General features: G+C 53.3%; 1 protein-coding gene across 4 annotated transcripts in view; it reads right to left on the bottom strand.

Annotated features, from left to right (window-relative positions):
- Positions 1-6,908: 6,908 nt before the first annotated feature.
- Foxp4 (forkhead box P4) overlaps positions 6,909-12,101 on the bottom strand; it is a 56,083-nt gene continuing 50,890 nt past the window's right edge. For 2 of the 4 annotated variants that reach the window (XM_008823110.1, XM_008823091.3), the window contains exons 14-17: positions 10,325-10,446; positions 8,869-8,935; positions 8,338-8,507; positions 6,909-7,964 (exon numbers count right to left, since the gene is read on the bottom strand). In XM_008823110.1, coding sequence (XP_008821332.1) covers positions 7,817-7,964; positions 8,338-8,507; positions 8,869-8,935; positions 10,325-10,446 — 507 coding nt within the window. In that variant the 3' untranslated portion in view covers positions 6,909-7,816. The remainder of the gene's footprint in view (positions 7,965-8,337; positions 8,508-8,868; positions 8,936-10,324; positions 10,447-12,101) is intronic. The other 2 variants (XM_008823093.3, XM_008823099.3) reach the window with 2 other exon arrangements.

Here is a 12,101-nt window from a genome sequence, read left to right as displayed (position 1 = left end):
GGATCTCTGCGAGTTCGCCAGCCTGGTCCACATAGTGAGTTCCAGGCCAGCTGGGGCTACAGGGAGACCCTGTCTCAAAAAGACCAAAATAAGTAGACAGATGGAAGGAGAGAACTGACTTTTGAAAGTTGTCCTCTGACTTCAATGAGTGCCATGTGTGCATACCCACACTTACATACAACATATACACACAATAATATTAGCAACAATACATTAAAAAGGGCCTGTTGATGTTCCCACATAGAAGGGGAAAGGAAAAGGTCATTGGACCTGAACCTGAGATTCCAGCCTCTACTTCCCACAGCTCCCATCAGCTGTATGTAAGTCTGTCCTGACTGCGTGAGGCTTCGTGCTCTTGGGAGGTGTAAACTGTAGAAGATTTTACTGAGATTGGGGGTGGGGATTCATCTGTTCAGCAATGGGAGTTGTCATACATGCTAGGGTGAGACATTTTCAGTGATGCAGCTGTTTGGGGGGTCACTCACACTCCTGTAAGCCACCTCTTACCTCTGCTCTGTACAAACCCAATAAATCTATTCATGCACCACACTGGAGTTGGGTTGGATTGTCCTTTGGTTGGTGCCCTAGCTGAGGGGAGTAGGCGCTTGTCTGCATCTCCCTGGGGGTGGGATGGGGAAGGGATCACATCATGCCTGTCTTCGCCACATCTCTTTCTCAGCAACCCCAATTGATCATGGTGTGACTTAGCACAGATCTCCCGTCTATGGTTGGGTTAGATTTGGGAGTGTCCCTAAGGCAGCATGCCTTGACGTCCAATTCCTGTTGTAAGGTATTAAGGGGTGGGAGATTCTGCTGCTCGGAGGATGGGACCCTGGAAACCAAGGATTAGGTAAGGGTGGGGCCCTGGAATGGAATCCTTCCTAGCTTTTTATTTATTATTTATGTGTATGAGTGTATTGCCTGCATGTAAGTGCACCCGTGTCGTGCAATGCTGGAGGAGGTCAGAAGGTGTCGGATTCCCTGAAACTGGAGTTACAGACAGTTGTTAGCCACCATGTGGGTGCTGGGAGTTGATTCCAGATCCTCTGCAAGAGCAGCCAGAGCTGAGCCATCTCTCCGGTCCCCCTTCTTAGCTTTTATAAGAAGAGTGGAGATTGGGGGTTGGAGAGCTGGTTCAGGTGGTAAAGTGCTCACCTTGCAAGCATGAGGTCCTGAGTTTAATCCCAGGCAGCAGGTCGAAAGCTGACTGTGGTGGTGTGCTTATAATTCAGTGCTAGAGAGACAGAGACAGGTGGATCCCCAAGGCTTGCTGTCCAGCCTAATTGGTGAGCCCCAGGCAGTGAGATAGTTTGTCTCAAACCAAAAGCAAAGTGGGTGGACACCAATGGTTGACCTCTGGCCTCCATACAAACAAGTACAGGCACCCACCCAGCCGCACCTACACAAAGAGAAGTGAAGAGACATGTATGCTTGAGTGTAGTCATGTGCTTACATGTGGGTTTCCAGCCTCATGGAGCCACCTGCTTTGACACCTGCCCATGCATTCAGAGCAAGCACAGCGCTTCACTGAATGGAAATTCCCTGGGCAGGTAGGTCAGGTCTTCCAGCATCAGCAGCACCCTGGATCTCCACTTTCTGGGTATTCACAGCTGGATGTGCTTCTAGTCAAATGCCCCTTCAGTTCTGAGCAGTCAGAGGTTCTTAGCCCTGCTCTGTATATGAGGAAACTGTACCCTGTCTGCTTATCCACTGGGTGAGGGCATGAATGTGGGCTGGTCCTGGCAGCCTATGAGGCGCGTTGCTTCTGCTGCCGCCTCCCTCCCTTCCTGTCCAATCCCTTTCCACCTATTCACCTTCCGCAACATCTGCCTCAGCCCCTCTGCACTCTTCCTATGCAAACCCCTTCCCTCATCTCTGGGGTTCTTCCACAGAGTCTTCTGGACACATTGGTTCCCAGGGAACATGCCAGCCCCTTCCCATAGTGACCAGCACCCAAGACTTCCTGTTATTACCAGCTGTCATAGAAGCTTACAAAAGAGCTCCCAGGTGGCGGCAGGAGTCTCTTGACCATTCATCCTTGGCACTGTCCTACCCACCAACTCTACTCCTGAGTGTTTGACATAACCCCAGGTCCCAGGGCAGGAGGGACCCTGGTAGGAAGCTGGACCAGAGTCCCAGTGCTACACACCCACTCCACCCTGGCACTTCCAGTTAGCTCAGCCACCTCTGAGGTGGCCATTCCCCAAGCTTGCTAAAACAGAGGGCCTTTCAGCCCTGGCAGCCACAGGAACCACTTTTCTCAAGACAGACTTTTTCTAAACTATCTTTTAAATTTATTTTTTATTTTTATCTACTTATTTACTTTTTTGTCTTTTTGAGACAGGGTGTCTTTGTAGCCCCAGCTGGCCTGGAACTCACTATGTAGACCAGGCTGGACACAATCTCACAGAGATCTGCCTGCTTCTGCCTCTGGAGTACAAGGATTAAAAGTGTGTGCCACCATGCCTGGCTTATTGTGTGTGCTTGTGTGTGTGTGTGTGTGTGTGTATGAGTGCATGAGTGCAAATGGGGACTGCTCCTGTCACTCCAACTTCAGACAGGGCCCTTTTTGTCTGCCCTGCCCTGAGGTGCTGTAGAGACCATTTGTCTGCCCTGAGGTGCTGTGTGAGACCATTTTCTCAGGGCATTTCAGCCTTGCTTTGTCCTTTGTGACTGTTCCAAGTCCCAGTTTACCTCATTCTGCTTAGAGAAGAACAGGTGCCCGGGAACTAGGAGAGCCACCGATTAAATCTTGTCTGCGTGGCACTCTTGTACCTGTTTCCCTGCAGAATACCTCCAATGAAGCAGTAGGTGGCAGACTTCCCCCTTCTCCATAGAACAAACCAAATTCTACCTCTTCCCCAACCCCGCCGCCCCCACTCTGTAGCTCTGGATGGCCAGGAATTTACTGAGTAGCCCAGGTTGGCCTTCAACTTAGTGGTAATCCTCCTGCCTGGGCCTCCTGAGTGCTGGGATTATAGGCACAATCCACCATACCTTTTTAAAAAATATATTTATTTTTATTTTATGTGTACGAGTGTATTGCGTGCACATATGTGAGTGCATCCGTGTCATGCGATGCCGCAGAGGTCAGAAGAGGGCTTCAGATTCCCCTGGAATGGGAGTTAAGGATGGTTCATAGCCGCCATGTGGGTGTTGGGAATGGAACCTGGGTCCTCTGCAAGAGCAGTCAGTGCTCCTAACTGCTGAGCCGTCTCTCTAGTCCCCCACCATGCCTTAATGCCCTGCTATACAATTACACTGTGCCTCAGTTTCTTCCTCTGTGAAATGTGGATACAGTATCTAACACACAGTTATGAGATACAAAACTTCTAGAAACATCTAGCACATAGTAGAAACTCATTAAATGTTACTACTTTTTTGAGAGGATTTTTTTGTTTCGTTTTGAGATGACCCTGTCCACTTTGTAGCCCTAGCTGACGTAGAACTTGCTATGTAGACCAGGCTGGCCTTAAACTTACAGAAATCACCTGCCTTTGCCTTCTGAGTACTAGGATCAAAGGTATGAGCTACCATGTCTGGCCTGAGGGGCTGTTTTTCAGACAGTGTCTCTAGTTGCCCAGGCTGGCCTAGTACTCACTATATATAGGAGAATGAATTTGAACTCCTGATTTTCCTGCCTCTGACTCTAAGTGCTGGGATTATAGGCCTACACACCATGCCTGGCCTAAATATTAACATTTACCACTATTAGAAATAGTTGCATCCTTCCTTGTGGCTGGAGTATGCAACTTTGGAGGTCTCTTGCCTTTGGGTTCCTGAACTCCTCCTCTTTTCTCCACCCTTCTGTGTAGGATGTCACAAATTGGAAGAATCTAGAAAGCCTCCACAAATATAAAAAACAGACTCTTTTCTGCCCTGAGCTGAGTGAGCAAGGAGTTGAACTCTGCTCCTGTCAGCCTGGCACACTGTCCAGAGAAGCAGGTCAGCTTTGTCTAAAGCGCCCTCTGCCGGCCACGGGCAGGTTAGGGTGGTGAGTTCCTAGTAGGGGCAGAAAGAAGGGGACCTGCCAGGTTCCAAAGACAGCTTCCCCACAAGGGCAGACATGCAGAGACCAGGACAAGCTTCTGTACAAACCCAGTCCTCAATAGTTGGGAAGAACAGTAGAAAGGAGAGAAGCTAGACAGCATGCAGAACTTCCTGATGGTAAAGTTGTAGGCAAGGCAGGGCCGTTGGGGTAAAGGGTACTGGCAGTGAGAAAAGTATTGTGCCAGGCGTGGTAGTACACATCTGTAATCCTAGAACTCAAGAGGTGGAGGCAGGAGGATTGCCTGTGAGTTTGAGGCAATCCTGGTCTCCACAGTGAGTTCCAGGACAGCCAGGGCTACATTCTGATTTAAAACCAAGGTTGGAGAGACAGTACAGCAGTTAAGGGTACTGGCTGCTCTTGCAGAGGACCAGGGTTTGCTTCCCAACACTCACATAATGGCTAACAATGGTTTGTGACCCCAGTTCCAGGGGATCCAACACCCTCTTCTGGCCTCTGTGGGCATTTCACTACATGGATCCACTTAACATCCATGCAAGCAAAACCATAACTCCAGTTCCAGGGGATCCAAGGTCCTCTTCTGGTCTCCATAGGCACTGTCCGCAGGGCATACACATGCAGACTCTCATACACACTTTCTCTTTTTTTTGGTCTTTTTGAGACAAGGTCTCCCTGGTCTAACTGTAGCCCTGAAACTCACTGAGTAGACCAGGCTGGCCTAGAACTCTCAATACTGAGATAAAAGATGCACTACCATACCCTGCACAAAATATTCTTTATCAGTGTCCAAGGCAAATCTTAATGAACTGATGAACTGATAAGACATTTGTCAGAGTCCTGAGGAAGGATTTTTTTTTTTTTTTTTTGGTCTTTTTGAGACAGGGTCTCCCAGACTGGCCTTGAACTCACAGATACCCGCCTTCCTCTGCCTCCCAAGTGTTGGGATGAACAGCCTGTGCCATCACACCCAGCTCTGTGGAGGAATTTTTTTTAAAAGGGGGGGGGAGGGGAGATTTTAATTGAAGCAGAAGATTGCTGGGAGGGCTATCTTGTGTGAGGCTGTATGTGCCATGTGTCCCTTTTAGAGTTGGAGTGAGCAGGCTGCCCCTGGGGCTAGCTTACAGAATAGGCCTCCTTTCAGGGGCTGCATAAGGGAGCTGGGTGCTTGACTGTCACCATCCCTAGGTTCTCCTGGGGCCAGCTGAAGACGGGACAGCAGAGGCGTTGAAGTCATGGGGATGATTTGATTGTATGATTTGATGAAGCCACTTTCCAGAGTAGGTGGTCAACAGGGCAACTACCTGTGTGGAGGGCCAGGAGGGCAGATTGGGGCAAGTGGCCGTGCTGTCTCTGTGTCAGGGTGACCGAGTGTGTGTGTGTGTATAAACTAACCCAAGTTCATCTAAGCCTTTGCTGAGTGTCCAGAGGAGCTGGGTTGAGGGATTAGTGAGCCAAAGACAAGCAGACTGAGGTTGGCAGGCTGCTAGGTCCTTCTGTCCTTTGGAGCAAACTGCAGGAAGTGGTCAGGACCTCATTTCTCTTGCTTTTTCCACCCCCACCCCTACCAGTCCACCAGTCCCCTCAGCCTCTGGAAGATGATCTCGGTGTGGAAAGGGACCTGTAGAAGCCATGAAGGACATCCACAGGAGCAAACAGGTAGGAGGGCTCGGGAGAGCACGATTCAAATGGGGTGTCATGCATGGGTACACCCTACAGCTTGGAATGCCTCCTCCCATTCTTTTTCTCCTCACGGTCCAGGATCTCTCTGAATGGACTGGAACACTCTTGGTTTTTGGGGTGGGACAGGGTCTTCCTGTAGCCCTAGTGGGCCCAGAACTTGCTATGGAGACCAGGCTGGCCTCAATCTCAGAGCCTCCTGCCTCTGCCTCCTGAGTGCTGCACCACCATGCCTGGCCTTGGACTGGAACACGTGTCCTACAGGGTGAGCTGGCAACCCCTCGGCAACCTGTACATTGAGTGTCAGTATTCATGCCTATCTGGGTGGGCCCGGGAGACATGCTAACTTAGATGGGTACCAGGTGTGTGGCAGAGGCCAAGGCCAAGGTAAAGAGCCGGGCAGCACCCTCCTGGACAGAGTCTGGTACCCTGACTGAGAACATCCTGCCAGGAACCTGAGCTGTTAACCCAGGGGCTGGCTCTCAGGAGGTGGGTGCCAGCCTACCCCTGCACAGCAAACCTGAGCCCCACAATACAGCTGACTCTTCTGTCCCCCGATGAACTTTAGGCTCTAGCGGCCTGGCCCTCTCCCTCACCGCAGTGACACACACAGGGCCCGGTAAATAGAGGACGTTTAATATTTCTGTGCTGGTCAAACGGAACACAGGTGGGGCTACACGGGGAGGGCTAGGGCCCCCTTTCTCTCAGGAGGGCGGCTTGTGCGGGAGGGACAACTGTGGGGCTTGCCTGGGAAATGTCCAAGGAGTTTTTCTCAGGAAGGGGCCTGGTCGGGGTACTCCAGGCATCCCACACATGGAGTCCTTGGCCTTGGGTTGGGGACCCCCATAGGGGGTCTGTGGAGTCTCAACGTTTCCAGCTCCTTTGCTAGAATCCTCACTCCCAGTATGATGGGGACTTGGTCCTACAGAGGGCTTTGAGGAGCCCCCAGAAAGCAGCCCAGGGTTGGGGGCAGGGCTCTGTCCTCTTCCTCTCTCTTCAGGCAGGGAAAGAGTAAAGGGGAAGTGGGCAGGGCCCCCAGGACCCTCAGGGTGGGGGTGAGGAGGGAAAGAGAGGGTCTTGCCACCAACAGACACTGTAAACTTTGGTTTAAAACAATAACTTAAGTGGAGGGATGGCTTCCAGCCTGGGGCTGGGGTGCAGGGCCGGGAGGGCAGGGTGCTCGGGAGGCGACAAAGGAAAAAAAACCAACAAAAAGTTTTGGTTTTTGCTTCCGGCATAAGAAAGGTCTTTGGTCATCCATTTAACTGGGGAGGTGGGACAGGAAGAGATGGTGAGGGGGGGTGAGAGAGGACTGCAGTGGGGGGACCTGCAGGTGGGGGGGCTGGTTCCAGCCTGGCTTTCCAAGCTGCAGGTGGCAGTGGACCACCTGTACCTGCACAGAACACTCTAGACGGAGGCACCCAGCATGGGGGGGGGTAGGCCTCAGTGCTTCCTGGTATTGGGGTGCTGGAGAGGCACCCAGCCAATGGGGTGGGGGTGGAGGCCTGCATGGTTTGGGTCCTGTCTTCAGGTGTGAGGGGGAGAGGGGCAGAGACCCCATATTGAACTCGCTCTACCCCAGCAGCTGAGGGGCTGGTCTGCAACTTCCACTCCCAGCCAACCTGCTGGGCTAGGAGCTGGGGCTGGAGAATAATCTTCACAGTTCGGAAATCAAGGCAAAAGGGAAGGTAAATCAGGAAGGGCCTCTGGCCAGAAAACACTGCCAGAGTCAGGGCAGAGGGAGTTGAAGGGCCAGGGTGTCAGGGTGGCTCAGCCCCGCCTGCGGGTCTCCCCAGTGCTGAGGGGCCCTGGAGGGAAGCACTGGGGGGGGGAGGGCCCTGCCGCTGCTGCTGGTGGTTAGGGATACAGGGGAGGGTCTCCGAGGGTCTGCGCCCTCCATGTCCTCTAAGGGTCCCAGACCAGGGGTTCTGTGTTCTCTCGGGGGGCAGGGACATGCCTGCCCCCAGGCGTCTGTCAGTCAGGTGGCAGGGGAAGCTGCTGGCCCAGGTTTCCTGGGTCTGAGTCCCCGAAGTGCCTTGAGGTTGGAGGGGCTGTAGAGTGGGGTGGGTGGGCCGGGGTAGGGGCTGGGCAGCAGGGTCTTGGCCTGCCCTGCCTGCCTGCCCATCCGGCTTAGGACAGCTCCTCGCCTGGCAGCTCCTCTTCCAGGTCCCTGTCTTCCGAAGGCCCCACAGCACTGGGGTTGGGGGGACCCACGGGAGGCCCCGGCCGCCTGTCTTCCTCTGCCTCAGCAGGTTCCTCTTTCACTTGCACCTGGTGGCTGCATGGAAAGGGCGACATGGGCATGTGGGTGACATGGGCACATGGGTCCTGGGGCCACCCTTTCTACCCACAACTCATCCAGAAGCCCAGGACCCCACCCTGTCACCTGAGGTCTGTGCAAAGAGAAGAGGGTGTTGGGGCAGACTGGAGAGGTGAGGCAGAAGTAGGGAAGAGTGATGGGGAGGAGGGAGAAGCAGGAGTGGGGAGGAGCGATAGACTACAGAAAGATGAAGGAAGGAGGCAAGGAAGGAAGAGGTGACGGGAGGCTCATAGGTGCCATGAAGAGAAAAGAGGTCATTTATCCATTGAGTAGAGGTGTTGTAGAATGGATGGGCCGCCTCCCCATGTCTGAGAGGCTTGTGTGTGCTCACCTGTACTGGGGAGGAGAGAGGCGAGGGGGGCTGCTGTTGCCATTGCTGGGCAGTGGCTCCCCAGGGGCACCCACATCATCCTGGTTGAGGGGCAGGAGGCTGCTGGCTGAGCCGGGATTCAGCATGCCGGGGCTGCTGAGGAGGGGGAAGCTGCTCTCTGCCAGGGCAGCCTGCAGCACATAGGGTAGGGCTGTTAGGGGCTGGGGACCCTCTCTCATCGTCAGAACCCCTATGCGGTTGGCACACTGATCTATCCTGGCAGCTCCCCGGGGCCGGAATTCTACTCCATTCCCAGCTTTCCTGGAAAACTGGCCTGGCTTAGCCTTATCACCCCCAATCAGGGTTTGACAGAAGACCCCAGCTACCGGATGGGATGCCACTGGCTGTGCCGGTCTACACGTGCACTGTTCACCCTTTCCAAACCCAGCCTTGAGAGATGCAGACTGGTACAGAGCTGGGGTGGGCAGAGGGCTGACGCCCAGAGTGGGGAATAGGGTAGGCAAAGCCAACGGTAGGGCGGAGCTCAATCACCTGGTAGCTGGCGTTAAGTGCTCCATAACTGAGGCCCGAGATCATGTTCTTCACCAAGGTGGGGCTCCTGGGGGAGAGAAGGGACCTCAGCTCACTCATTCACACCTTCCCCTGATTCTAAGCCAGGACCAACACGGCAGTGCTCTGAGCTGTCTAGTTGCTATAGAGGCAGCAGGGGCTGGATCCTTGCAAGGCTCCACCCACTCAGGCCTTCTACCACACAGCCCTGAAGGGATCAGGGAGCAGCAGCTTGAGGCGGGGTTAGTGGTCTGCTCAGAGCCTCGGAGATGGAAAGCAACACTCTGCTTTCACACAAGGTGCCCTCAGTTGTTTCTCTGATGATCTACATTTTCTTTTTTTTTGAAACAGGGTCTCATATAGCCTAGGCTGACCTCTGGACTAACTATGTGGCTACGTAGCTGAGGCTGACCTTGAACTCCTGATCCTCCTGAGTGCTGCGATCACAGACATGCCTGACTCTACATTTTCCGTTTGGCAAAGGCTGATCTATAGCTTTCAATTTGCTGTGTATCTGCAAAGTCCATTTTCTGGAGCTCCTGAACTAAGGGATAGGTGACGAGCCATGAATTCAGACAGTCACCAACCAGGGTCTTCAGCACCACAGAGTGCCATGGAATCGACGGCTCGAGGCAGTCTCTCAGAGGCTGCACAGGTGGGAAGCAGAGGTATAGTGTGGCCCAAGATGGTAATGACATGACACTACCGACACATACCACTGGCTGGTTTCCTGGCACATGCTAGGACATTTCCCACCCCACCCCACTGCCCTGAAGCCTGGGTGGAAAGGTTGTTGTCTGGGGAGAAGGGACATTGGGTCTCAGAGATATTTTCTTAGCCTTCAGGTCACTCTCTCCTGAGTCAGAAACCTCTAGCTGAGGGGGTATAGACAAGGTCAGTGCTGGTCTGACGAAGGTTCTGGTTGATTTAAAGTGCTGTGTGGTATAATAGGGCACATACGGGATGTGAGAAACCTACCCCTGGACCCAGCTATGCCACCAAGTTGCTGTGTGGCCTCCTGCCAGTCAGCGTGCCCTCTCTGCTCCCTCCTTCCCTATGAAATAAAGAGTTGGGACCCCAAAGTCTCCAAGCTCAGCTCATCCTATGACAGGGGAGAGGAGTGTGGGATGGCAGCTCTGTCACCCCAGCCCATGTCCCTATTCTGGCTGTGACTAATGGGACCCATCTCTCTGATACCATGCCCCCTTTTGTTTCTTCTTTTAGTCAGAAGTAAGGACACATGTCAGTGTCCACAAGAACATACTGTGAGTCACATCTAGATTCCAGCCACACCTTGCCAAGCACTGGGCTTCTCTGCTTTTAACACCCTACATTCCTCTTTCAGGGTGACACGTGGGGCACAATGTGTCCTTGAAAGGCAGGGCTGAGCTGGCTCAGGTCAGGTTGGATCCAGCCCACTAGGCTTGGGCCTACATACCCCGTCATCTTTGGTGGTCTCCGTTTCTGATATTCCCGCTCGTCCACTGTCCACACAGCACCTTTGACATTCTCCACACGGACAAAGCACTTGTGCAGACTCAGGTTGTGGCGCACAGCATTCTGGGGGTGCAGCGAATAGGGGTTCAACTCTGCTCAGTTGAACATACATGGAAAATCCTTCCATAGTCCCACATCTCATGTCCCAGGCAGTAACAGCTACCTTCCCCAGCCCCACTGCTGCCAGGAGCCCCCCTTCCCTGTCCTCTTCAGGACAACAACCTGCTTCACTATCTGCCCCATCTGAAACAATGCTATATACCGATTATATGGTATACTTTTCCAGTCCTCACTGATCAAACACGCCTGGTCAGGGCTGTCATTCCGAACATCTGATAGTGAGACTGGCCATGAGCCTGGGTCCTGGCAGCTCAAAGAGGCACCTCAGGTATACACAGAACTCCTGACAAGCTTGCAAAAGTTTTGCCAATAACTCCCGGTCCTCACTACCTTTATCAAACTCTCTGGGAAGCTGGGAGCCAAGGCTCTGGACTATGGCTCAGAATACACAGCTTCCTGGAAACAGGAGGTAGAGAGTAGAGGCTTAAAGCTACATTGGTGGGAATAAGTTGCTAACGTGGAAGGACAGCATGCTCACACGGCTGTGAGGCAGGAAGACAGAGAGGATAAGTCACCTTGCCACCTCCTCCTCGCAAGGGAACTTCAGAAATTGAGGTCACCTGGTTGTTAGGACACTTGGGTGGGAGTGCTGGGCCCAGTTCCCTCTGGAAGCCTGGGCGTGGACCCTGATCTGCCCACCTCCCTTCCCTAAGTCCCTCAGTCCCACCCTGTAGTCTCTGCCCTCAGTTTTTCTGTCCCCTACCACCAGCCCCAGCCCTGTCCCTGTTACCTGTCCTCCTTCAGCCTCCTGCGCCTCACCCCATCCCTGTCTCTTTACATTTCTAAACGGGAAGAAAGCAGGCAGGGCCGGCGGCGGGTGCCCCTGGAGATCCCCTCTCCCTCGCTCCCATCCAACTCTTGCCTCTTGCAACTGGCCCGATTTCATTACCAATTTTAATTTGCCTCTAATTAAATCCTGTGTATTTTTCCGACTCGCTTGCTAATCCACGAGGGAGGCGGGCGGCTGGAGTGGAATCTCACGGAGCGATAATTACAAAGGGCCTAATCACGCCGGGGCTCCTGCCTCGGAATAAATTTGCCCGCATTACGGGGCTCCGATCCTCCGCTTTGCAAATGAGAATGACCCCAATTTCCGAGGATGGCCTCACTGGGGCTTTTTTCCCTCGTTTCGAAGCCTGATTCGTGATGAGAGACTAATTCGTTACGCTGAAACATTAACGGCAATTTAAGGGGTCTGGCGGGGGCTGCGTAAACAAAAGGACGGCCCCACAACACGGGCCCTGGGAGGGGATGGTCATGGGAGGGACAGCAAAGACTTGGCAGATGGCAGCTCTGTGCCCGGATGAATGGCAGCTGGCCGGGTCCACATCCTGCTCCCAAGCCCTGCTGTCCTGGGTCAGAGGCAGATAGCACCTCATGTAGGGGTGGGGGCCTGAAGGGGTGAAGGTGGGGGAGAACCCTTATAATGTAGAGGTAGCAGAGAAGAACCCCTGAGGATCTTGGGAAACGGAACCGAAACGGGGGAGAACACAGGCTACATTTAACCAAGTAACACAGCAAAGTTGGCTGAAAAAAAAAATCTGAAAGTCAAAATGGACCTCAAGTCAAGGTGGAATCTGACCTGACACTGTGGGGGT

This window comes from Nannospalax galili, unplaced genomic scaffold (assembly GCF_000622305.1).
Source record: "Nannospalax galili isolate Female #2095 unplaced genomic scaffold, S.galili_v1.0 scaffold1892, whole genome shotgun sequence".
NCBI classification, from domain to species: domain Eukaryota; kingdom Metazoa; phylum Chordata; class Mammalia; order Rodentia; family Spalacidae; genus Nannospalax; species Nannospalax galili.
The sequence above is the reverse complement of the archived record's forward strand: the minus strand, read 5'-3'. Positions and strand labels throughout refer to the sequence as shown.